General features: G+C 40.5%; 1 protein-coding gene across 16 annotated transcripts in view; it reads right to left on the reverse strand.

Moving 5' to 3' along the window:
- The window catches only part of DLG2 (discs large MAGUK scaffold protein 2), a 1,060,606-nt gene that overhangs the window by 558,502 nt on the left and 475,076 nt on the right, over positions 1–27,028 (reverse strand). For all 16 annotated transcript variants that reach the window (XM_063325909.1, XM_063325871.1, XM_063325941.1 and 13 more), the window contains one exon: positions 16,174–16,335. In XM_063325909.1, coding sequence (XP_063181979.1) covers positions 16,174–16,335 — 162 coding nt within the window. The remainder of the gene's footprint in view (positions 1–16,173; positions 16,336–27,028) is intronic.

Consider the following 27,028-nt stretch of genomic DNA (forward strand, 5'->3'; position numbering starts at 1 on the left):
ACGAAATATTCCCAGATTTCAAACAAATACACCCATGAGCAGCAGAATAAACACGGCCTCCCCTCCTGCGGCTTTGAGTGTGTTGTTAAATTCTGATGTCTAATAAGGTGTTAGCTCCGATAGAAGCTTCTGCTGTGCTGGAAATGTCACATTTTCTCTTTCTCACTCTGCCACCTCTTATACTTACCTGTATTGATGCACTGGTATCTAATACCAGATGAGTTCCAGCTATATCTTTCCACTGTTTGAATACCTCTTTTTATGGAAGTCATAGGAATTTCTTTTAAGCCACTGACCTTTTTCAGATTTCACTGAAAATGATCAAAGGGGAAAAAAATCAGAGAAGGGGGCAAAAATCAGCATCAGGGTCTAATTCAGTATTTTGTTCAGAAAACATCAAAAAATACCTTTTTTCTTTTCCCATTGCAATCTGTGTATTTTCTTTTCTTCTTTTTCCATTTCTAAAAGCTTTATGTTATAGAACGTCTTATGGCATGAGAATATTTTCAATATTCCAGTTCTTGGTTTTTGCAATTCATTCATAAACATTTTGCTTATTGAATTCAGTGACTACTGTACTGTCCACAAAGCTATAAGCCATCTCTAAAACATTCAGTTAATTAAGTATGTATGAGTAATTTATATTTCCCTTTCCATTGTAGATATGCATATTTTTCAAAATTATATTTTATCATCCGCCTATTCTTCCAGATCTGTTTAATTCATCTGAAATGCCTTACAGCTTTGTCTTGTTTTCACTATCCAAAATAATTGTGTGCCATCTGCAAATTGTCCTGTGTCTGTCTAGCTATTTCCATCATAAATAATTACAATATTTGTATTTCTATAGCCCATTCTCGGACAGATTTCAAAATGTGCGCGGACTTTCCCTGGTCCAGGTTGTCTTAGAATAACCTTAGCTTCCCTTTTGCCATACTGCAAATAGCCCATTCATTTCTCTCAATTGTTTTGAATACTTAGATTCTAATCTTCCTTAGTATTTTATCTTCAGAAACGTTTTCTATCCTTAGCACCTTAGAGTGATGGGACACTGTCAAAGTTGTTTAGTAAGCACAAATAAATGACTTCAGCCTCTTTTCCACTTATTACTAATACACTGACAGTATCAGAGATTCCATTAAGTTAAAAGAAACCTGTTTTTCCTTCACAGAAACTATTCCTGTTTGTCCCAATCCCATTACATTTATCTCATTAAAAGAACCTGGCACAGATTTTCTGATGTGTAATTCCCAAGATCATCCCTAGTGTTCCTTAGACGACAGATAAACATTTGCTGCCGTCCAGTTCTCTGAATGAAACAGCTGTGATACCACACATTTTTATTAACTACCCATCAGCCATCTTATTCTACAGAATTAATTCTGCCTGTAAGAAAGAAAGATTTTTGTCTACTTTTTTCCTTCTGCAAATACACTATACCACCGACTCTTAAAAAATCTAGAGTTAAGTTGCTCCAACTGCAAATGTACTTGTATCGCTGGAAAAAAAAGATGCTACCAAGCAGATACAGTTCTTTGCTTCTAGGACCAGGTTTTGTCCCTGATGCACATCCACAGTCCTGGGAGCTCTGAGGAGAGTCCTGCGCCCCTCCCAAAGCTGCCAAAGAGCCTCGGGCACTGATAGTCCACAGCTAAATGAAGGCAATAAGGACAAGTGGGTGGTAGATTCTTACTCTATGACCTTAACATTTCAGAAAAATAGATGAGACTGGACGAAATACAGCGTGAATACACTGCGACAAGATGGTCTGGCACTGCACCTAGGCAAACCGGTCCTTTGGCAATGTTAGCAATGCAAAACACCATTGTCCAATGCCCCCAGCACTTTCCCCACCTTTATTTGTGGTGTCATATTTGTGACAAGTGTGAAGTGTGAGCTGCAGGGCAGATACAGGGCATAGAAAGGCTAAGTTGGGGATGGGGGTGTGATTAAAAACATGAAGAATATCATTTCCGGTCTTCGCCATCTTTTTTAATTTTTCCTCAAACGCTCATTCTTGCCCCAGACTCAGCCATAAGATACTGGGGTTTTTGTGTGTGTGTATGGTTGGACTCGATGATCTCAAAGGTCCTTTCCAATCATGAAAATTCTATGATTCTATGATACAGCTGCCTGGGTAGCCTCTACCACCGCGTCCCTCAGCAAGTGAATCTTCTTCCCCACGGTCAGACAGATGTCACAGCAGTCACTCAGGAGAACACATACCTTACAGGGAAAGGGAAGCCGGGAAATACACTGCCTGCCCAGAGAAACTGACAAGTCTGGGGGAAGACAAAGCATTTTTGCAAATTCTGCATTTTGACATTCCATAAAGTGTTGCCTTAATGATTTTTCATTTTATACAGCAAACTGTTAACTTATTTGTTCTTAACAAGATTTTATCACAGGTTCAAATGACACTGCAGCCCTTAAGACGTTGCCAGAGAACAGAATTACAGTACACCATGTACCCTCCACCAGCGGTCCCAGAAGGCAGACAGTGTCAGAACACTAAACCCATTACTAGATAATAACTATAATGGTCTAATAAACAATATTATGGAGAATTTGGACTAGACTATCTACCTATCGTAGGTCTTCAATATCACACCTAGTAGGCCAACAAATGCCAGCAGAAAGAGTTTTGAGAAGAGAGGTGGAGATAGGTGTCCCTGGGAACAAAAGGTCCCAACAAGGACATGCCAAACACTATTAAACTGTATCTTAACCTCTTAATGAAGCATTCACCCTACCGTAATTAAGAAAACTCATTTATACTAAGCGTTATGATGAAAAGTATGTTGAAATAGCCATCTAACGGAAAGTATAGTAACACTCATCAACTCAGTTCAACACATGTGGAGAATTAAGTCAAGGACATTAATTAATTAACACATTGAGTAAGTGGTGGTATGTTAGTTAGGGGGTTAATTTCTACAATGGGTAATCATGGCAGATTCTTTCTGTTTAGGTCTCTTCAGTTGAAAAGGGACTCTATATTCTCAGAACCATTTTCAATTAACACCAAGGCTTCTTTTTTTTTTTTTTTCAAAATGTGTATATTTTTCCATGTGTTTCTCACTCAGTGAGAGGCAAAGCATCAGCGCAGTGTTATGGGAAAAAGCCAATAACTGTAATAAAATAGCACTGCTCTATAATTCAGCCTTGAGATATGAACATCTCTAGCTAAAGAAATTACAAAGGAATTATATGCTACTTAAAAAGTTGATATAATTTGATTATAGTAGATAGATTTGTAGATAAAATTTGAATATACATAGAGATTCCTATTAATTTCTGCTCACTTCTATTGATTTCAGCCTGGGCAACTCCACGGTATCACAATATTAAAGCTTTTCCTTGTCTGTACAGTGCTTAGGACAATGGAACCCTGCTCTACAATCATAGCCCCTGGGTAATACTATAACCTAAATTATCATCATCATCATTCAGATTGAATTAAGAGGCTTGGAAAGAATATGCATCTGGGGAGGAATCTCCGGACCAGTCTTGCTTAGATCATTACTGATAGCTATAATGAGAAGGGCAGTGGAATATTTGCTTTCATGTATTCAGGGGCCTGGAAGGACTGCACTAATAACCTAGTCAATAATCTTGACGTAGCAAAGATAAGATGATCTGAGCTGTGCTACAGGAGGATGACTGCAAGAAAGGATGAATTTCATCCTCTCCCACACCTCTCATTTTATTATCAGATGAGATCCTCAAAAAGAATTTAAAAGAGTTTCTGGCTTACAGTCCTTTGAAAATCAAAGGGAGCTGTATTCCTGCTTAAATTAGGCTGAAACCTACTTTTCCCAAAAGCCTGAATATAAAAGAATCTGGCTTTTCAAGATTATATATAAACACAACCGTCATCCCCAGGTTTAGCAGTGTTTGGGAAAATTTTGTACTTATCCACCCACACATGATCTTACCAAAGTCTGCAGAGAGTTCACCCACAAACAGACGTGACCTCCCGTGCTTGTATCTAGAATGGTGGAGCAACACCAACAACCCCCAAATTTCAGTCAGGCAAGTCCGGCAAAAATCATTTGGAGGCTGCTATTTTTGTTACGATTTCTTCCTCTGTAATCCCCAGTGGCAATGCAATGAGCAGCTACTATATGGGCTCAGCCTCCTTTGAATATTAAATTACTGAAGTTCAGAAGAATTTAATTAGTATCTCACCTACTTACCATCTTCCAATGATGCCTCTACTACAATTATGGCGCTACATTGCAAGCAATTTCAGCTTAATTGAATAACTTGGGTAAAACCTGAGTTCCAATCGCCAGAATTATCTGTAGGAAGATAGCTGTAACTGAGTTAAAAAACAGGAAAGGTGAGATGATCTCTATGCATGCTGTGATACCAGGTTTATGGCAGATACTTTCTTTTATTCACCCCTAATATCACCGTACTGTCAAAAGAAGTATGGTTAAATAACATTGCAGGCATACCAATGGTCTGGGTGTGAGCAGTTAAGAATTACAAAGTCAAATCAGGCTGTCAAGTAGCAAAATGTAGGGTCTGAAGTATTTTCAAATACCCACCCCCTTGCTGGTTTAGCATTTTGTGCCTCTTTCCCTCTGGCTGCATATACCTATGTGCACTTCAGCCACTTACTGCCAACCTCCGCTTTCATGGTTCCTCACGCTCAACTATTTGTAAAATATATCTTCCTCCAAAAAACTTGCACTGTAAACTCCAGTAGCATAGAGCTGGTCTTGACCATCTCCTGCCTCTTTCCTTCCAGCGCAGGATAAATACCACATTCTTAAAATGGAAGCAAGAAATGAAAAAACTTTCAGAGACAGTGAAAGTGAGAGAGACAAAAAGAGCAATGGGACAAAGCTCGGATTGCATTTCCCTCATGCTGTTTCTCTACCCCACTGCATTTCATGTAGCTCCAAAGCGTCTCGGGTCCCCCGTGGTTTGAGAAAATGATCTGGTGTAGGAACTCAGCTGCTGAGTCATTCCACCTCAGCAAGAAAATATGAGACGAAAAGGTGTAGTGATAAAGTCGGTATATGAAAAGTTATGGAAGCCATAGATATAGGTTTCAATGGGTCTCTAGTCCCGTTGAGTCTAAGTCATTCTAATCTGAAAATAAATCTGTACTGGGAAACAGATCTGTCCTGCTTCTCTGCAGCTACACTGTAAAAAGAGTTTGACTGTGCAGCTCTCCAAATGAGGAAGATATGGCCCCTAAGCACAGGCTCCGAAGGCATAAATACGGAAATTCCCAGTACGTGAAGTGCTGAAGGAGAAAAGGGGAAGCGAATTAAGTGTTCCAAAGGAATCCCAGCACTTCATGTTTTTAATAGCAGTAATAGACTGCAATGCTGATGCCTTACCACTTTGCCCAACACTTTTTTTCTACTGTTCGGGAACATAAAGACTGATGCGATACTCTGCTTGGTCGATTGTTGCCTTTCTCTATGCATGCAGTTCTATTTCCTTATTAGTCTTTGAGGTACAAGTGTTTAGTAGTCCTTGTGGCCCAGTTTACACTCCAAAATAGAGACAGGAATAAAATTCACTAATCCCAGTATCTTTAGGAGAGTGTAGGTGAGCAGCACTTTCAGAAATGGAAACCTGTCTTGGGTATTTTAACTGAGATTGCTTGAGCCACTTTTTCAGACATTCTCTGACATTACAGCCATTAGTAAAGTATAAGCAATGCTGAAACACCCTTTTCTGCACTTTACTGTACTCATTCCCATTTGCCTTAAGTAAATATCAACATCTCCAGGATACTGAAAAATAATGCCTTTTCAAAACAGAAGAAAAATTATGAACATAATAATTAGGAAAATAACCCAGTTTCAGCTGAAACCTCTAATCCAGTTCAGATCTGCTCAGTTTGCAGATTTGTTGCAAAATAGTAAAGGAAACCAACTGCCTAATGACTGCTAAAGAGGAAACAGCAGCAATTTGAATGTGAAATCAGATGCAAGTGTGGTCTTCAGAAGTTGGTTGATGACATTAACGCTCCTAGAGTGTTAAGTTGTTAACTTTGAGCTATTTTGGCCAATTCCCAGTAATTAATATGAGCCTTTATACTCACATCCTATGTACTATCACTGAAAATTCTGTTTCCCTGCTTGGCATTTGCTCATCTACTTGATCAAAGACACAAATTGTGACACTGACTTCAAAGTAGAAATTTCTTTATTTGTTGAAAACACCATTACTCTTTTCAGCCTTTCCAATGTCATGTTATCAATTATAATAATTTTATTAAGTTGATTATCAGGTTTAATGAATTTTTCATTTTGAAGCACAAACTTCAAGCACTAAGCGCTGATTAAATCCAATGCAGCAATCCAAGCAGATGTTTATTACAACTGTAGTGGAAGGCAGGCTTTGAAAAAATCAACTATGTACACTTTCTCTGAGAATTCAGTCCCTTTCCGCATAATACACTTTAACATAAAAAGCTAAGTTGTAGCTCTTGCGTCTGTAAAAGACATGTTCTGTTCACGTTCGGAAGCTAACAGATACAGTTTGGTGTGTTTGAGTCTGATAGTTGAAAAAAATCAATTGTATCTGCTGTGGCTCAGCGTTTCTGTAAGTCTCAGTAGAATAAAAGCTGCCCAGAGTGCTGCCATTTCAGTGGGCAACGGTGATCCACCAGACTTGATAACGTTTAAGTGTATTTCATGTTGCTTTTGCTCGAGGGGAAGAAAACCCTCCTTCCAGCAGTAAGAGAAATCAACACAATCTGTTCATAAAGATTACGTACCACAAAGGGGAGACAGGGAGAACCATGTCACCTATTCTTTCAAAGCAGCCAAAAAGCAAAATGATCAATAAGAGTGCAATCGTCTTGAACAAGAAGGGTATCAATTGTTACACGTTAGCAGCTACCTGGTACAAACTTGTACGTCACGGGGGCTCGCAGTATTAACAGGATCCGTGTGTAGGTGTAGGAATGGATAAAACAGAAAAGTAAGGAAGAAATACCCAAAGGAGCAATGCAAGAATGGATCCTGAAGGCAATTCAGACAAAGTAACAAGCAAAAGGTACGCTGATTAACTACGAAAAATAAAAACAATAGCATGGGAACAGAAAAGACAGCAACAAAAATCAAGTCAGTAAACAGTGCAGATCTCAAAAAAAGTCACCTGAGTCATCAAGCCTGCTGACTGTTTTGTGACATTTCCCCCAATTGCATCAGCTTCAGTAGCAATATTGTCTTTAAAAGATTATTAGAAAGCAAATAACATGATCTGCTGAAATAGATGCGTTAATGGCAAAAAGCATTTTCCATTTAAAAATCTTTCTGAGAAGTCTCAATTAGCTATTGTTACCAAGATGTTACACAAATAATAATCTCTAAAACTCTTATTTAGACTAGATTCTTGAAAAGAGTTGGAAAAAAATAGCCAGTTCAGAAAGGTTTTTCTTTCTTTTAAATGCCAAAATTCTGTTGTTTTTTTTTCACGGCTCCACAGCCCACAAAACTACATTACAGTAAGATGAAATAAGAGCCATGAGAAACAGAATTTTAAAAAGGAAGCACTTGGAAAGAAAATGTGTATTAACTTCAGTGCTTCTTAGTCAGGCTGCCAAGATATCCTTCCCTAAGGTCTGACTAAACAGATTCTGCCCTCTTCATGCTGGAGGCAGCACCCATCCACAGCTTCTGGAGCTGCAAACCTCTGCTTTGTACGTTGTTTTACACCTGATACTGACAAAAGCCACCGCATTTTTGACGTGTCACATCACTGGATGTATAAACGCATGTATCTGCTACTGAGCGAGTGAATTATCAGGATATTCCTCGGCGAAAGGGTATTACGACAGTTTAATGCTTCGTTTAAAATGCAGAGTGGGTTCCCAAGTGCCAGTAGTAGCTGAAGTCTGACAGAAGGGCATTTCAGCTGCTGAGCTTAGGGAAACAACTAGTGTTAAACCTGTCTGACATCTCTGAGAAAAATCCCTCCTGTTACAGGCTGACTAATAACGCCAAGATGCTTTATTGCACTTTTCATCAGTAGGTCACAAAACACTCTGGAAAGGTGGCAAACATCATTACAGATACTTTACAAATATACTGACATTCTCGTACCCCTAGACTCGAAGAAAAGAACTGCAAGAACCCACAAATCTTATGTCTGAAGCATCTAGCAGCGATTCCATGGATTTATTGAATATATTGCATTTATTTCAGCTGGAAACCCCCCCACCTTTATAATAGTACATCTCTCTCTGTTTATTTTATATTTCATATGGCCAGTACACCAAGGAAAAAAAACAGCTCAATGAATTACAGGGAAGCAAAAAGTAACTAGTAGTACGCAGAACATTACAGAAAGTGGTCGAGAAAAAAGCATTCCTGGAATCTCTCTTTTTCTTCATTATAAGTGAGAGACATGGCCAGAAATAATGCAACATATCAGACTTTTTTCAAAAAATAAGACCTGGAAACAAGACTATCCTTAAGGAGAAATCTACTATCTGAAAAGAATGAAAGATAAACCAGCTAATTAATACTAATGGATAAAGAACCCAGTAGATCAGGAACGGAGAAAGTCTCCTGAAACTGCCATTTGGATTAACATTTGAAAAGACCTTCAACACCTAGGAGGCCCTTATAAAGTAAACAGTGTCCATAGCCTGAAAATATTTTCAAATTCCTTTGAAAATTCCTTTCTTTATTCTTCGGGCAAATCTAACATATAATGGGCTGGTAGATACTGTCAGAATTTGCTTTGCTTGTGTCCATCAGAGGCCATCATTTATTTTGCCAAAAAATAAAGGATTGCAATGCCTGAGGTTTACCTTAAGTTGCTGAGATTTCTCCAATTAAATCACCCACTGACAGAAGCAATTTTGGTTGGTTTCTTTTTAATTCTGTCAAAAGCTAGAAAGATAACAAGATACCCTTTGCAACAACATAAATCATGTGGAAAGCCATCAATCAGAAATCCAAGGCAAAAAAACCCCAAGCACACAAAACAATGGACTTAGCTACGATGACAAAAACCAAAAACTATTCCTCATTAGTAACTATTCTTTACTGTAATGTTCAAATTTTGCACCATTTTAGGACTTTCTTCAGAGTAAGACAAAGACTGCAAAAATGGAAGACATCCCTGCCCACGTGAAAGTGAGATACAAAATATTCTTCAGAATACTAATTTATAAGCTGCTTACTTCTCCTTGAAACGTAACGAAATAAAATAAAAATTCAGAGCTACTTTTCCCACTTCTCTAAAAGCAAGAACAAGCATTGGCACATTTGTGTTTCCTTTGTCTCTTTTTAATCCGATTGCATTTTTATATTAAAAAACATAGATGACAGATAACAGATCTATGATACATGCTTATCTGCTGTTACAGCAAGAGATAAGAGAAAAGCAGTACATGATTAAACATGTAACAAGCGTTGTATCTTAATGAAGCAACCTACTGAATATTCAGTGGAATTCACTAACGGATAGAGACTGCAGTATGGGGCTTTGCCAATAACTGCATATTAAAAAGGAGAGGGTGGTAAAAAAAGACAACAAAAAAAATAAAAAATCATCCCCAAAACACAAAAGCTAGGAAGCTACCAGGCCAGAGATCAAAAGTATTATTATACGATCGTTGCTACTGGGCTGAGCCACCCTGGGCCTAAAAACTGCTTCATGCAGATTAGCTGTACTTATAAAACTTAGTCAGTGTAAGCAAAGAAAAGAATGCAAGATTCAATTTTAGGTGGCTTGCTAATATACCCATGCATACATTAATACGTCCTCTTTATAACCCCAATTCATTTTGTAACTGCAAGAGAAAGCTTCAGACTTCTGCTCCTGACATACAACAAAGCGTCAGCCCCTTGCAGTCCTCCACGGCTCTTAAGAGCCTCTGAAATGCAGCGTCTTCGCTCTGGAAGAACAGCCGGTGCTGTGGCACAGCCTCAACCGTTTGTCACACCTGAACCACAGAAATTAAAACAAATTCAGCCTTATCTTGCTCCATTCCCTATCGAAACTTCAACTCTAACATAGGGTTCATCCCCAGTTATAGGAATTAAGAATGTTCAGCAGCTCTGGAAAAATAAATGAGGTTTCTTATCACAGTTAGATGATCCCTCAAAAAGCACTAGGAACTATATTTACGCAGGAGTATCAGGCATGGCAATGCTGAAAGCTGCAGCAACCAGCTTTTCCTGTGTAAATCGGGTTCCCTTTTAGCTAGAGGTATTTACAATTACACGGGCTGGGGACTTTCCTGTAATTGCTCATTTAAAACAGCTACACAGGCCTGTTGAATGTAATGTTGTTTTGCAGCTCTATGCGGCAACCTCTCGAGCTAATCTACAGCTCACGTGATCCACTGCAACATCATGAGAACCTTGGAGTTTGCTATTTTCACAGCACCTGTGAGCAGCGATTTAGTATTTTTTTGCAGAATTCAATAGTAAAGAAATAGTCCTAAAACTTTTTAACATGAAAAATACAAACTGTTGCATATGAAAAAAAAAAAAAGATATAGAATGTTTTGACCGTATTTATCCAAATTGTCTTTAGAAGCCAATTTTTACTGGTCAATGTTAATTCATGAAATAAATAGCTCTTACCTAATCTACAGTTTTAGTCACAAAAAATTACCCTTTATGACAGTTTCCAGGAAGCTCAGGCTTTTCACAGAATATTTAATCATCCAGGCTCATCCTCGGAACCTCTTTCCCCCTCTCTGTTAATTTGTCAGAGAAGCACGGCAAGCACTGTAGTGAGGGCTGACTCACACTTGGACAAGGAAGGCTTTGGAGATGACAAAAAAGCTGTTTCATTAAAGACGCAAAAGAGGCCTAGACAGACTCCAGGAGCCTTCCCAGGAATGACCTTCCTGCACCCAGGTGGATAAAAAGAAGAATGATAGTGCAAAGGACACTTTACACACACACCAGAAGCTGGAAGTTGGGAGAGACATGTCTTGGAGCAGAAACAAAACATCTTTTTCCCACTAGATACAGAGAATCTCAAATAATGGGTAAGATAGGGGCTTTTGCCATCATCAAGGAAAAAGAACTGATGGAATCAGTGTGCCGTGGTGATGGGAGAAGCAAACCTCCTCCTTCTGAAAAGCAATTTGCACAAATGTCAATTCATGTATAACCTTAACTTTGGAGACTGCTAAGCAAATGAATTGCCCATTTGCTTCATGTGGAGACGGTTTTTCCCACTCTCCACTGGAAAGTCTTTCCATCAGTCCTGACTTTCTATGAGCTGTCAGCAACCCCACTGATCTGCAGGACAGCATCCTGGGACGGAAAAAAAAATAAAGGAAGAATATCCAGAGCGGTTCCTTCCCTTCTACAACGTGAGGCCATCAAAAAGGAGGCAACCAAGAAGGTTTCTGAACTTCCTTGTTTAAAAATACCCTAGGCTAAGATAATAACAGTAATTTACCTGGCTACTTGTTTTTTGCATAACTGCCATTGATGCTTACACTCAAACCTTGCATTAAATTCAAAATGGAGATAGCAGTTGGAATAGCCTGACATTTAAAATGTTTAGGCAACCAAGGAGATGCAAGATCTTTACATGGATTTTTACTTCTAAGTTTACCTAAAGAAAGTGGAATATACTTAAACCAAAATGAAATCTAACATCACAATAATACTAACAAGGTTCATTTAGAAGCCATAGTTGTCATTGATTTAATGAACACCGATTAACTGTGTTCCTAGGAAGAAGGGAAAGAGAGAGAGGAGCATGTAATTTAGAGGGAGAACTTGCACGTCTGAATTTCAGGTATGGTTGCGTTTTATTCAGATTTCCCAACACACCAGGGATTCAGAAGGCACCTAATTTCTAACAAGGCATTTTTACTGAATTAGCACTTTCTAAGCCGTATAAGAACCTCCGTAGCATGTCACTCAAGCGTTATAGCGGCAGATCAAAGGATTCTGAGCTTACTGCACCATCTAGTGTCAAAAGAGAGAAAGTGCAATAAAATTATTTTATCTTTTTATTACATACATACTTTTTCCTTTAACAGACTAATAAAACACAATCTCATCACCTCCATAAGTTGCAAAGAACATTTATCATCTTAATATATGGCAACTCTCTCTTTCACAAAACTTCTCGAATGTTAGCACGTTAATACAGCCACGTAACTAAAAACTTCCTTTACAACTTCAGTGTTCGACATTCAAAGTTGCTGAAGCTGTTTAAAATGTTATCTTCTCCACACTAGTAAGCAGATCAACCTTTAACAGAAGCTTTCAGGTTTCTAAAATTAAGCATTTTCCAGAACTGTGTTGAGTGTACGGGAAATGCTACAGGAAGAAAAGAAGCAGAAAAATAGAAAAGTAAAGTTCATGCAAGAAATCTGAAGTTACAAAAGCTAAAATCCCAGTGAAAAGAGGGTCTAGTTTTCATCAAAACTGTTCATTATTATCTTCTCAAAGGAAGTGATCTGGCTAGTGCACACTAGATTTCAGGTACTTAAAAGATAACAAGACATGTCAATATCAGAAAAACTTTTCACATTTCTAAACAGTATTTATCATAATCAATATCTGAGTGTCTCAAAGAGATTTTCAGAATGGCTGAGGACCAGATTTCTGATTATTCAGCACACAGAACTAGTGCAAGGTCATTAAAGAAATTGTTCTTTATAAAAAACTTCTGAAGTAACCAGTAATGACAAGCTCCACTAGGATATTTCTGGACTACATCAAACCACATAATCCAGAATATGAAATTACAGCCAAGTTCTTTAACAGTGTGTACACCGCAACTCAATATCAAATTTAAGATGCATCTGTTCTATGCAACACAATACCTTGTCAGGCAGTTTGAATCACACATGTCTTCAAAAAGACAGGCTGAATCCTTCCACCCTGAGGGTTAGAAAGTTTTTCAAGAATCCCTGGAATGTTTTACTTAGAGATGTACACAGGGGTATAGACGGGCCCACGGTTTCTCTGCCTGAACTTCAACCGTCCACAAAACCTGTAGCTGGAATGATGTGAGTCCGTGCTCAATCTGTCAAGCTGGCTTACGGATGCACACTGAGATGTTCAGTGGAATCTTGGGAGCACAGGCAGGGAGACAGTAGCAAGCAGTTTAACCGTACAGACAAGGTATGACTCCTATGGCTTCCAGAGGCGGCAGGGGGTACTGGGCAGTTGTGGGGGGCTGGAACCAGCCACCCTGAAGGGTAGTTTTCTGATTGCATGATCTTCGCAGACTTCTTTCCAAATGAACACAAACGTATGGAAACAAGCAACTTGTTCATCTGCCAAACTCAAGTCACTTAGGAAAAGTGATGTGATTAAGATGGATATGTGGCTTGGCCTTGGGATACCGCTTTGGTTCCAAAGCATCTTAACTAGATTATTTTTATGCTCAAACATTCTTCTTTTATGACACTATTTCAAACATAAAAATATGGGGCAAATCATCCTGTCAACAGGGCACTTTGCAGCCACTAAACACAAAAGGCTGCCTCAAAAATGCTTTGAGAGCTTCACCCTGGGTCTGCAGACCCCACAGTGAAATTCAGGCAGCGAAATGCAGAGTCAGGCAGTGATTTAACCCCACTCAGACAGACAGCCACCCCCTGGTCATGCAATGTGCCTGCTGGCTGGGTGGCTGGTCAGACAGCTAGTCCTGGTGACACCGGAGGTGATGTGACCCCTCTCGTGGCGCAAGCGAACTCGTGACTTTCATTTACACACGATTTCCCCTTGCACCAAATGCTCTGACCTGTATTCAGAAAACTGGGGCGGAACGAGTCAACCTTTCCAGCGCAAACAGCCCTCGGTGCAGTTTCCTGACAGCTTTATCCCACTGCAATTGCCAGTGCCTTCTCACTCCTAAGACTGGCGTTGACAGGCTGTATTTGGACCCCAGCATTTGTTATGTATCTTCAGAGCAGGATTCCAGCAGTTCCCCCTCTCACGCAAGGAAACAAAATACTTAAATTGCAAGCAAACTTAGCCAGCAAATCTTTAAAAAACAGTATTTTCCATTTCCCTAGGAAGGCACGCTATGGGTTGAGAGGCAGTGTGCCTCAGATGTAGCCGTTATTCACTGCAGCCGTGTTTACACATTACTACTGAGAAGAGCATGGAATACTTAATAATATTAGACTATGGGATGGAAAGTCTATAACTCAAGACAACAACCAATTCTGATTGGATTTTGGAGGGTTTGGAATGCTATTTCTCAACTATGTGGAAATTGCCATGACAAAAAGCTTCTGAACAGGGGTTTCGGTCAATTCCCAGAAACAAAAGGGAATCCAAAGCAGGCATTTCAGATAGGAAGGGTATCACAGTGCTATGAGCTCTAGCAGGAGGTTTACTCCAGCCTCCTGGGCGAATTCTCTACTGAAGGTTAAAAGACAGGACATAGACTGCAGCAGAAAGCAAGCTGGAACTTCAAAGCCATCTGAAAAGACAAATTACTATATTTAGATTAAGTGGCAGGCATGAGACACTGAATCTGAAGCAAAGAAAGGAAAGGGATGAAGTCAAAAACAGAAATCCTCAGGCGGAGCAGAGAACTTGCAAAAGACACTGATTTCCAAGAGGGAATACCACGTAGCTCCTCTCCTCCCATCACTTCAGAAAACAGTAGCAGAAAACAACTTTCTTCTGTCACAACAGCAAATTAGACTGGGAGCTGTTTTAAGGCAACTCTAGATGTCTGGGGATACCCTTCACCTCACTTCACTATAAGCTTTTTATCATCATTTCTACATTATTAGCTTGGATCATGCAGCCTTACTTGAAAGTCTCCATCTGTGAAGCAAAATATCTATTTTTGACTTTCATGAATAAGAAGCACCACGATAATCTTAATACTCGAGGAGCCCTAGAGGAGCAGGGATGTTTCCCCTCCAGGCAAGAAATTGCTTTGTCTTTGACTGTCCCCTGAGGTTACAAAGAGGCCACATAGAAGTGTCCTCTTCCAAATACCTAAGCGCATCTACCTCAGCATAAGATACATCACTGCTTGATAATGTTGGTTTCTGCAGTAGAAGTTGGGTAAGCAATCTGGAAAGCTGCTAAAACATGAAAAGACAAGCATGCAAACTACACACAGGAACAGCACGAGCAGAAGACAGAGATTAATTCACGTGGCTATTCCATGAAGGCTCAATGACCACCAGCTGCATTCACATCAATCTTCAACAATAAACATTTCCTTTCACTTGTAACCGCACTGTACACTCTGCTAGACAAGCGATGCCCATTTCACAGGCCTTGAGCACCAGAAGGAGCAAAGCCCATCTGCCTTGTTTGCTGCTTAGTTAATTGCTGGAATAAAACCATTACCCAGAACATCACCACCTCTAGTACAAATATTCTTCTTTTTTTCCTGTTCCCAGGCCCAGTAGAAAATAAAAATAGGAAAATCATCATGCTCATGACCCCATCCATGCTTCTTTCATTAGAGAAGTTTTAGCACTATCTTCAAACTATTGCAGTCTTATTAAAGAACAAATGTAATTTTCAGAAATTGATTTCTCTTTGGTTATTAGACAGGTTCACTGTGAAGATAAACATTTTTTGCCCAGCAAGATATGTCAGAGGGCACCAGACACACATAAAGAGAAACTGTCTATATTTTATAAATAGCTGCCTTAGATAACAGAGAGATGTCTCTGCATCACCCTGAATTGCAACAAAACCCACAGAAAACAGCAAGTACTTGAGTAGTAAAGCAACTGAATAGTGGCAAATGAGCTTCCTTTTCAGGCATAAGTTATGACTTTGATGTAGCTTTTTGAGAGATGCAAAACCCAGGATTCTATCAGATGGTTACATTTACAGTATTTTTTTCCATTTCTGAACAAGGACAATCAGGCCTGCCATTCCAAAATCACCGTGATTTTGAGGCCGAGAACCTGCATTATTCCTCTCTCGACGTACAGCAAAAAAGGCTCATTTGCCCAGAATGATTTTTGCTCAAGCAAATATCTCACTCAAAGCAAAAAGCTCAGATCTCAACACAAAGCTTTTCCAACCAAACCATCATCTGTTACACTACAGCAAGCCTTAAAAACTCAACACGGGACAATCGATCTGCAAGGATACCTTTCAAAAAGCAGCTTGTCTGTTTGTATGACAAAATAAGTTTCCCAAAGCGCTTCACGCTACATGTTTTCTTGTATTTGAGGACCAAAGCCACAGCGAATATCGATCCTACCTTCAAAGGAGAAATGTGCGACTGTAAGACGTATCCATGGACATTCTCTATTTGAGACAAGTTCTTCTCTGACACATGAACAAGCTCTGGGCCTCTCACTTCGTGGGTTAATCGAGGCAAAGTATGATCATGTGGAGCGTCCTCATCTTGATAACGATATTTCTAGAGAAAAAAGATCGCAAGGGAGAACAAATAAGCTTTGAGGAGGCAATGCACATCTATTAATGTAATTATGGGATACCAGATGAAGCATCAGACAGTAGACAGTATAACCCTCCAATTTCCGAATCTGTTCTGGAGACAATACCTCATTATTTTTTTAACATTTCATCAAAGAGAGAAAATATGGTATATCACACTGGTACACAAAACTTTCACAATCAGACAGACATCTGAGAGGACATGCTGTCAAGGGTTGATAAAGAAAAAAACGACACGTTGATCGTCTGAGCTGTAGCGTTAGCTCACATATCACATCCCCACATTAATAACTGCACTTCTATAGCCTTCTTCCACAAAATATTGAGTCATTTTCCATTTAGCGCCATGTACTCTGATGCAGGAGAGCACACATGCACTTCCACAGAGCCACAGTTGGGCAGAAAATTACTCTCCAGTGAAGTTTTCCCCTTACCCGGAACGCTAATTATGGTGTGAGGTGTTATAACTCCCCACTCCATGGAGAGGCTACATAAGAAACAGGAGGTAAGAAGCTTGTCCAAGGTCCAAAACAAAGCTTGTAACAACACGGATTATAACCCTAAAAATTAAATTAAATGACCAGATCTGTCCTTTAGCTAGAATCCTTCTTAAGAGGGCACCAGCCACTTAACTGATGGGCCCGGCTGCGTCCTGTAGTGGGGCCAATGGAGCTGGCTGGGGCTGGCTGGAACCGGCTGGAACCAGCTGTGTCTGGCACGGGCAGCCCCCGCCTCTCCTCACACAGGTGCCGGCAGTCCCCGCTGCCAAAGCCTTGCCCTTTCCACCCGACAGACGCACACACCGCCATTTTGAGGGAGAAGACTACTGAAGGGGTAAGGCAGTGGCGGGGGATGCCGAGAGGTTACGGCCGGGAGCAGGAGGAGGAGAACAGAGTGTAAACCAGAGGGGGAATTCAAAAGTCTTTGGCAATAAGAGAGGGGCAGATAGTGCCATTGTAAATGCCATTTTCAGGTGACAGGTATATGCTAAAATATTGGAATGAGCAACATCAAAGACTAAGGCTTATTTGGAAGGCCATATAAAAAGTCTGAAGTTCAGGTACGCTCACGAGGACGTTGTGAAGGAGACCTCTCTGCAGCTCCTCCATTCCACTTTGACCACGCAGATCTGGCGTGTTGCTCCATTTACTCAGCCCTCCACAGGAAATCATCCCAGTTTATTCCTGCCTTCACTCTCACGTGTGGAAATGGTTCAGCAGTTGCTAGTTATTCTCCAAATACACACGTGACATGAGTTATTCTTTTCTTTTCTGGGATATGCCTGCAACCCTTCACATATTCACTTTTTCAGATAACATAATTAATGAATCTATAAAATGGCTGGCACCAGACAAGTATTATTTGGGCATGAAGCCATCAGTCTAATAGATGGTACTCCAACCAATGTCACATTAAAGGCTTGGCACACAGATCATTTAAGCCTCAAGCGATCAATTATTTTTTTTCGAATCCAGCGAGTACTCTTTCAAAAAACACGAGTACTCAGAGACACCCTCTTTAAAGTGAGTCACTTGCTAAAACGTGATTAGGAGAAATAACTGCAGAATACCAGAATCATCCCATCTCCCCGGGGAATGGTAAAGATTCAAATGTCCAGTGACAGCTTTCCAAAGAGACAAGACAGCCGTGGCAGATGCCATAATGAGCTTTGGCCAGATCATTCGTGCAGCTTTACTACAAGAAGAAGGGTAAGGTGCCATTAAAGAAAGACTATCTCCTCACGTCCATCAGCAAGCTCTTTCCCCATCACCGCGCTGCGGTGTAGCCGTTGCATAAATGAGAGCCAAGGCCCAGAGGAAAGTGGCTCACCCTGAGCCCTCTGCTCCCGAAAAGCAAAACACTTCTGTGCATCTCCACTAGTAGATTTTCCCATGAAAACCTATGCTTTGTAATTAAAATTGATCATTTTATCCGATAACTGCACATTCCCATGACAACTTCAATAATGTCTATGTTCATGCGCCATAAACTGGAAAGTTTACAGAACAGGTTTCCACTTTTCTGTTTGTCTTTATCTCCCTCCCACCCCAAGCCCAGCCTTCTCGTTCTTCACGAAGTACAAGCCTAGAGCATTTCTGGGTCAATCCTGTTACGTGTTTGCCTCATGTTCTTAGCACCGAACTCATTGATTTTCATACATCTTTCCTCCCACAGCATCTCTTCACTGAAATGCTTTCAGCTGTGAACCAAAACAGCTTGACACAGCAAAAAGCCAGTGGTAAGGCTGAAAATACCAAACCAGAATTGAGACTGTCCTGCAGAAATGCCTCATTCGTCTCCATCTCTCTGTCCTGATGGGGTCCTGCAAATGTCCTTGAAATTACCGCATTCCCTAGAAACCAGAGCTTTCCCTAAGGGTTAATTCAAATTTCTGGAGGGAAAAGCATGATTGCACGGAAATGCTACTCTTCATTCGACAAAAGAACAGGTGGATGTCTTATGATAATTAAATTACAAATCAGTGCCTGCTGCTGACAGGGTATTGTACGCTGCCAACTAGCATCAGATATTTAAAATCCTCTGTAATTACCTATAATGGGGGAGTGGAGTGCGCTACTGTGAATTTTTAATGTGAACGTGCCTTTTTATAAGAGATCATTCTCCCTACACTGTGAGATTATTACAGCATTACTGCTTCTCGTATCGCACTGTCTAAAAGAGCATTCTAAGGCTGTGTTTGCCAAAGAGTTGTCAGCTAAACAGGACTGAAGATATGAGTCCAGCAGAAGGTAATGGTCAAAAGCTTTACATCCCAACAAAGCCAGCTCTCAAGACAAAAAAAAAAAAAAAGAAAAAAAAAAAAGTGGGAAGTTACAATACCAGTTACAATAGCCAGACTACTGCACTAACGTGGAAATACAGATGTTCTTACAACCTATTTTTGACAGATTATCAGTGAATTAAGATATTCGGGAATCTGTCATTTAATTTTGGGTCATAGAGAACTAGTTTTTACAAAAGTCCTCAGTATTTTTTTGCAGTTATGATCGCTTTGCTTTGCAGAAAATGCAAACAGACCATTTCATTTTAGATCAACGCAAATTGACCTGTGTCCTAAGCTGCTGAATGTGGTCCTACCGGAGTTGGCATTCAAAAGCACATGTATCTCTTTTCTTCTCTACATGGCTCTTTGGCTGAACCACGCTCCAATACATCACACATTGCTTCTGCTTACAATAGAAGGGCTGCAAAAGGAGGGAGCAAATTGTTTCGAGTCTCAAATGCTATTCCTGTTTTACAGTCCTCAGGAGGGGCCAGACGTCTGCACCTTAGAAGCTGTGGGTCTTCATATAACCCACATAATTTAAAGACCACAGGGAAAGGAATTTCTGCAGAAAATTTCCCATGTGAGACAACGACCTCTTGCAGGTCCAGGGTCCCATTGCAATCAGGATAGACAAGGTACGCAATTGGGTCCCAACGCTACCTGCCCCTTATCCATCGCTCACTTGCCTTTTCCCTCAACCTGGTATTTGAGCTGCTTTGCAACTCCCATACAGATTAACCCCACTGCTAGTCATCTGCTGTAACCTTGACCTGGGAGCTACCTTTGAACAGCTTGATCGTCACCTCCCTTCTGCGTGATATTATCATCGAATCATAGAATCATAGAATGATTCGGGACCTTAAAGATCAACACCCCTGCCCTGGGCAGGGACACCTCCCACCAGCCCAGGTTGCTCCAAGCCCCGTCCAGCCTGGCCTTGAACCCCTCCAGGGATGGGGCAGCCATAACTTCTCTGGGCAACCTGTTCCGGTGCCTCACCACCCTCACAGGAAAGAATTTCTTCCTAACATCTAATCTAAATCTCCCCTCTTTCAGTTTAAAACCAGTACCCCTCGTCCTATCACTACACTCCCTGATAAAGTCCATAATTCAATACAGTGGATTTGTTCACCCTTTTAGCAACAGGCAAAAACTAAAACCATAATGGACTTGGTCCATTTAGACAAAAGTTTAATCTGCAAAGTCCCATTAAAAATTGTTACTGTCACCTTGCCTTACTTTTGTACTCAGTTTTTGCAGTGGTCTTCAATGTGTTGAATTTTACTGGCACTGCTCTCCAAAGGCAGCAAATTTCAATGTCATACAGATGAGTATCTTGAGAAAACAAACTTTACAATTTGCACACACAAGTCCTTGGGCATTCGTCCAATCATGAGTAGAAATAATGTTACTCATCCAACTGATTGCAAATGAGCAACACAGCTTGAATTCTGAATATTTGCAATCAATCTATAGAGTAAAAAGAGAAAAAATACTCTTCTCGTTATATAAAATGGAAGAAATCACAATCTGCTTGCCAAGACTGTGGAAGTAGATTAAGAAGCTTAAATCATTGATAATTATACTTATTGTGAATGACTTGCTCTTTTGCTTATCAAGTAGATTTCTAAAAAGCTTGTCACTACATCACAGCAATACCTTTCATCCAAGAAGCCCAAAGAGCTTTACAAGTGGTAGTCAAGTCTGATAACATCCTGTTGAAAAAAAGTATGTGCATCATCTAAAGGTGGGTAAAATTAGGGCCAGAAATACAACAACTTGCTCAAGGTCACAAAGTGAATCAATTAATTAAGCAGTGGTAGAACTTCGGAGATTTTTCCACTCTGCTTTTCTAAACCCAAGACCTAGTGAACTACACTGACTTTAATAGACTAATAATAATTATTATTAAAAAATAAGGTTGTAGGTTAGCTACTGCCGCTGCAATTTATTTTTAGATTTGGTTTGGGGTTTTTGTGGGAGTTTTTTCCCCACAAAGGTTCTAGGAGAGAGCAGACTTTCTAAGGTCAGGAATTAGGTTTTTCTCTGTGCCAATGTAATAGCAAGCAGTGCTTTGTGTAATTTATACTGTGCTATCTCCGAGAAACACATAGTGATTTTCAGAGGATGAGAGGTTTCCTGTAAGAACCAAATTGTCTCACAGAAGGGACACTATTAACACTGAATACCAGGAACTTGCATAACTTTTCCATTTAATACAATAAGGAGGGTTTTTTCAAGATGGAAAAAAACCACCAAATACATGATTTATTCTCTCAATTTAGTGGAATAAGCAAGTATTTGCCCATTGTAGGGAATATATGCTCAGTTTTTCTAAAAATTCAAGTACAAAGTAGTGGACCAAATACGCTTTACAGCATTCTCCTCATCTGTTTTTTTTAAATTTTAAATAATTTTATTTTTCATGATGAAGAACAAGTGAAATGGGTATTAGCCAAAGTGCCCTTTCCTTGTATTAGCTGGACGTAGTTGCACCTTTCTCTCACAAGATGGCACAATAACCATCGAGTTAAAGCACATTCTCGCATTGAACTACAAATTGTTGCAGGAAAAAACAAGTAGCTATGCAATGTCAGAAAACTTCAAACGATTTTTGCTTTGAACTCACCTGGTACAATATTATTAAAAAAAATGGCAATTTTTTATAGTAAGCACATATAAACAAGTTATGATCATACACAAAACTGGCGGCTGGAGGAAAGTCTAACAGTTCATATAAGCATCAAAAGTTACAAGCAAGGAAGAACCTCCTGGTTTTTGCAGGCTTTAGCATGAACAAAAACACTATGTATTGACAAGATTGAGACTAGCCCAGAATGCTGCATTCCTCAAGGAATTCTAAATCCTAATTAAAACCGCCTGCATGCAAATCTGTACCATGAGGTATTCAGCTCCATATGCTGCATCGCATTTTGGACCTGTTAACAGCATCAGTTTAGCCCTCTGGAGGTTGCTACATGCGATCCAATAATTTAAAATAGATTTTTAACTTGAAGTGCCAGTGTAAAAAAAGACACCCTAGGAGGGCGGCTTTGCTAGTATCAAATGGTGAATGCGGCTGCAGACTATAAAAATCAGTAACTTCAAAAAAAAAAAAAAAAGGCCAGCTAATACTGATTGTTTATCTCAGTGGAGCAAAGGGAAGACGTGGGTGAAACCATACAATTTATCAGCATCAGGCTGTAGCCACCTCTCCATCCCTTTGTCCTGCAATAACTTCACTTGCATACTCCTTTTTATAGTTTTCAGCTCTTCCCCTCAAAATTTTCTGACATGTCCATGCTCCTACAACCACTACAGAAGTCTCCCTGCCTCATTAGCTCCCTCCTTCACGCCTCCTTTCTCCCTGCAGATCCCCACACAGCCCTAGATGCACCGTGTCCCCACTCCCATTCCCTGATCCCTCCAATTCCGCTGCTGCAATCCTCCAGCGTGGAAGCACGGAGCCTCACAAATTCTCCTTTTCCACCCCGTGCCAGACCTGAGGAACAGCTTCTGGCAGGAGACGCCTGTGCTGAGGTTACTACTGAGCGTTTGGAGAGACAGAGCTGGCAAATACCACCAGTTGCCGTGTCTCAGTTTCCCTGCCAATAAGCCTACGGTGGGAATGCAGCACGGCAAAACAAACAACCTGGTTTTATATCAGAAGATTACAAAGTAATGGTGTAGCATAATCAATAAATATTGTATTATTATTGCCTGAAACAAATGATGCAGAGAAACAAACAAAAATCACAGAACAAGTGGCTTGCCTCTCATATGTTTTCTGAACCAAACCCACAGATTTCCATTTAGAATCATCGAATCACAGAATCGCCTAGGTTGGGAGGGACCTTTCAGATCCTCTAGTCCAACCACCAGCCTAACTCTGACAAAAACCATCACTAAACTATATCTCTAGCACTATGTCTACCCATCTGTTAAACACCTCCAGGGCTGGTGCCTCAACCACTTCCCTGGGCAGCCTGTTCCAATGCTTGATAACCCTTGCAGTGTAAAACTTTTTCCTAATATCCAGTCTAAACCTCCCCTGCTGCAACTTGAGGCCATTTCCTCTTGTCCTATTGCCTGTTACCTGTGAGAAGAGACCACCCCCACCTCTCTACCCCCTCCTTTCAGGGAGCTGTAGAGAGTGAAAAGGTCTCCGCTCAGCCTCCTTTTCTCCAGGCTGAACACCCCCAGCTCCCTCAGCTGCTCCTCACCAGACTTGTGCTCCAGACCCCGCACCAGCTCCGTTGCCCTTCTCTGGACCCACTTCTCATAAATTCTTATCATTCTATTTAGTCCAGCTTTGCTCAGCACACGACGCAGCAGGCCATTTGTGTTTTGCAGCTGAAACCCTCTCCCCAGTAGTCACACATGGGTGCCCTACTTAGTTGAGTTTATACAAAAAATAGGACTCCTCTTCCTAGTCCACACTGCTGGTGACTTCTTCACAGTTATCTAACTATAACAAATAAAAAATGCTAGTGATTTGTATCTCTTAGTTTTGCATGTATCTATGCACTGATTTAAAGCTTTAACTATATATTTTCATTATATTATTTCCCAATGTCCTGGCCATCAGTCAATAGGATAGCACCTACTAAGCTTCTCAAGAGGATAACCAAGACTGTCCCCTAACTCTGTTTCTTAGTCCTTATGGATCTTGAGTGGATGTAGTGTGGTGGGCTTTTTGGCCCACTCAGTGTCATAGTTCTAATTTGGGACACCAACCTGGCTATGTTAGCACCCGCTGGTGATTACTGCGGAGAGCCGCAGATGGAAGGGATGCAGTAGGACTGTGCTAATTCCAGTGTTAATTATGCTTCTGTCCCTGAAAGGTCCCTCTGAAGGGAGTCTCTAGGGAGGGACGGCCCCTCGGCATAGTCTCTAGTGCTACAGCCTTTCCCACCATGCCCAAAAGTTCATCTTATGCCCAAGTATCTCATGCAGCCTCTGGGAAGAGTTTTTCCTGATAGCAGTGCTAGGCATGGGTGGTTCTCCATCTCCTGCATCTGTCTTCCCTGTGCAGCCCTTGTCCTCCATCCTGCTCCTTTACTTGTACTGACCAGTCACTGATCAAGATTAGGTGTTTTTACAGGTTTATCTGAACCTGAATTATGCCCTCATGGAGCTCCCAGCCTCACAAATAGGTGCATTAGCTCTAGTGGAGGAGGCAACACAGGAGCAGGAATGAAAAGTCAAGGGGAAGTAATTCTTTGAGACAGCATTACTGATAAGAAAATATTACCCTGAGTCCTCTCCTCCCTTGCATACATACATAATCCAATACAGGGAGTTTTACCTGCCAACACTAGGATAATACTATGATAAGCCAAGGGATCTATAACGTGTAAAGGCAAACCCAAGGAAGGCTGACTTGAGATTTCTCTAGGAAAGAGGAGGAATAGAAAAATGGTCAAACCAGGGGTTGGAGCAAATGAGGATAAAAACCAAAGCCCAGCTAGTAAAAACAGAAAAGACGGAGAACAGCATCTGTGCTGCTCTGGTGCTCAAAAATTCTTGTGAAACCCCTAGGGAAAGCTTTTGTGTTATCTTCCTCCTGGGCTAGTTTGCACAGCAACAGCTGCTCCCACCAATTACTCAAGTGGCAGAGGCTTGTGGCTCTGAAGATGGTGGCCTTGCCCCATGCGAGGTTGTGTAGACTTTCCATCTAGAGCTGTGGAGAGTCATTGTAAAATTTGACCCTTGTGCTGCGCACACATTCCTATTTCCCAGACTTCTTGAATATAAGCGTTACCATTCATACCCTGGCTTTTTCTGCAGTCCCAGGTCTAAATGACATCTATGAGACAAATTAGGCTCTGCTTTTCTTAAATTAAGACTCAATTCATAGGTTAAAAAAAAGATAAACCACAGAGTAAAGTGCTCAACAAGTACGATTTCCTCAGAACACCTATCACATTCACTGTGCAGACAGGACAGCCCTCTGGGAATTAAGTGTGTATTGAAGGACAAGGGAATTGTGTGCCTGTGGGATTCCAGTATCATTTCTTACAGAAATTGGAGAACTCTGGACAAAGGCTGTGCAAGGCAAAAGGATGCTCTCAGGCTGAGACAGGCGAATGCTGTTGTAGATAACTGTTTCTGTTCTTGCTTTTGCCACAGAAATTAATACCAGGCATTTCACAAATCCAGACTTTCCACAGGTGAAGAACTGAGATATTCCTCACTTTGAAAGGTCTTCGTAGACACAGATGGCCAGTTTTTGCGGAAGTGCTGAGCATCAGCAGCTCCAGCTGAAATCAGGGGGAGCTGGGCTTCGTGCAGAAAAAATGCAAGGAATCCTGTGCGCTCCAAGAAGCCAGTCTAAGGTGGAATTGGTATCAGCTGACATTAGCCACCTAAAACTTAAATTTCTGGTATAATCAGGTCAGCCAGGTTCCCTTGCTAATAACTGGAGCATCACAATATTATACGTATATTTATCAGAAAACTGCTCACCAAAGGCACGTTTTCTCTCCTTTTTTTCTAACTTGGACTGAAGACAGCTTAGAATTTAAGCATTTTGAGTTAGGTGAATTTCATTCTTGATATTGCAAACTGGACACAGAAACTAGTGGACTCATTTATCTTAATTGTTTTGTTAAATGAGTAAAAGTTCTAATCACACAGGGATATTCTGAAAATAAGTTCGTTAATGTTGGAATGAGATAGTTGGATAGTGTGATCAGGCTCGGTATAACAGGAAAATCAGTGAAAAAATTAATAATTCTGTAAATGGAGCACAGTTTGAACCACATGCATTAAATAATGCCTGGAGACATACGTTGAATGTAAAATGCCATATGAAGCAGCACTCCACGTGACTGGAAGAAGCAGAGGGCCCGTGAAAACAAAAATAACTGCGTAATTAAAAATGTATTTGAGTTATATTATAATACTACACTACAATATATGGCCACAGAGGGCCTGAAATAAAAGTTGCTTAGACCATCTTAATTCTCGCATTTCCTAAATCTGAGTGGTTAACTTTATAACCCTGCCATCCCTTAACAGTTCTTTGAACACAATGTATACACACATAAAAAAACCTCATAAACTTTAATAGCATAATTCCTGCTTCGTCTACTGTGAAGAAGGTATAGAGATAAGTACTGAATTTTTCAGTGTTTGTGCAAAATGGGCTCTTCTTAAATAAAAATAAAAATGTTCTGTGTGCATGCACTTGAAAAATAAGCTCACTGTTGTCACTCTGGTGACCCCTGGCCATTAGCTCTGAAGATAACCTTCTTTTTGAACCAAAACAATTTTTGTTGGTGCTGGAAAAGTTATTACAAGTCTGAAATATCTACTGTTTTTATCAGTCCCCTCTTTTAAAAGCTATGAATTTTCACTAGCAAAAAGATGGGTTCACTACCTTTTAACTAGCTGTCCAATAGGCCTGCAAAATACATTTGTGTCAGGTGGATTTGCATGTGCTTGACGCCTGTAAGAGTCAAGATCAACAATTCTAAAGCTGCGCACTTACTGAAAAAGCAGCGTTGGACCTTGGGTCTTAATCCTTCTACAGTTTCTGCACAATTGTGGCAAAATAATCTGTGCTTTCTGGTACTTTAACAAAGCCCTGGTTAAGGGGCAAGCAGGTGAAGTAGCTGTAGTTTTAAACAGACTACAGAGAAACATGAAGCTAGTGCATGTGCAAGGGAATATTTGCTTTACTGAGACTATCACCAGAATCAGTATTTCCAGCTTTCCACCTCTCCACAGTCAGCCTAGTTCCTGATCTAAGGAGTTCATGGTTCCAGGAGAAGCTCCTTCAGCTCACTGATCTGATGGCACAACATCAAGGTAAAGCTACTCCCAGGTCAGGAGCTGGGCAGGAAAAGAGTATCGCATTAAA

Source organism: Chroicocephalus ridibundus, chromosome 1 (genome assembly GCF_963924245.1).
Source record: "Chroicocephalus ridibundus chromosome 1, bChrRid1.1, whole genome shotgun sequence".
Taxonomy (NCBI): Eukaryota; Metazoa; Chordata; class Aves; order Charadriiformes; family Laridae; genus Chroicocephalus; species Chroicocephalus ridibundus.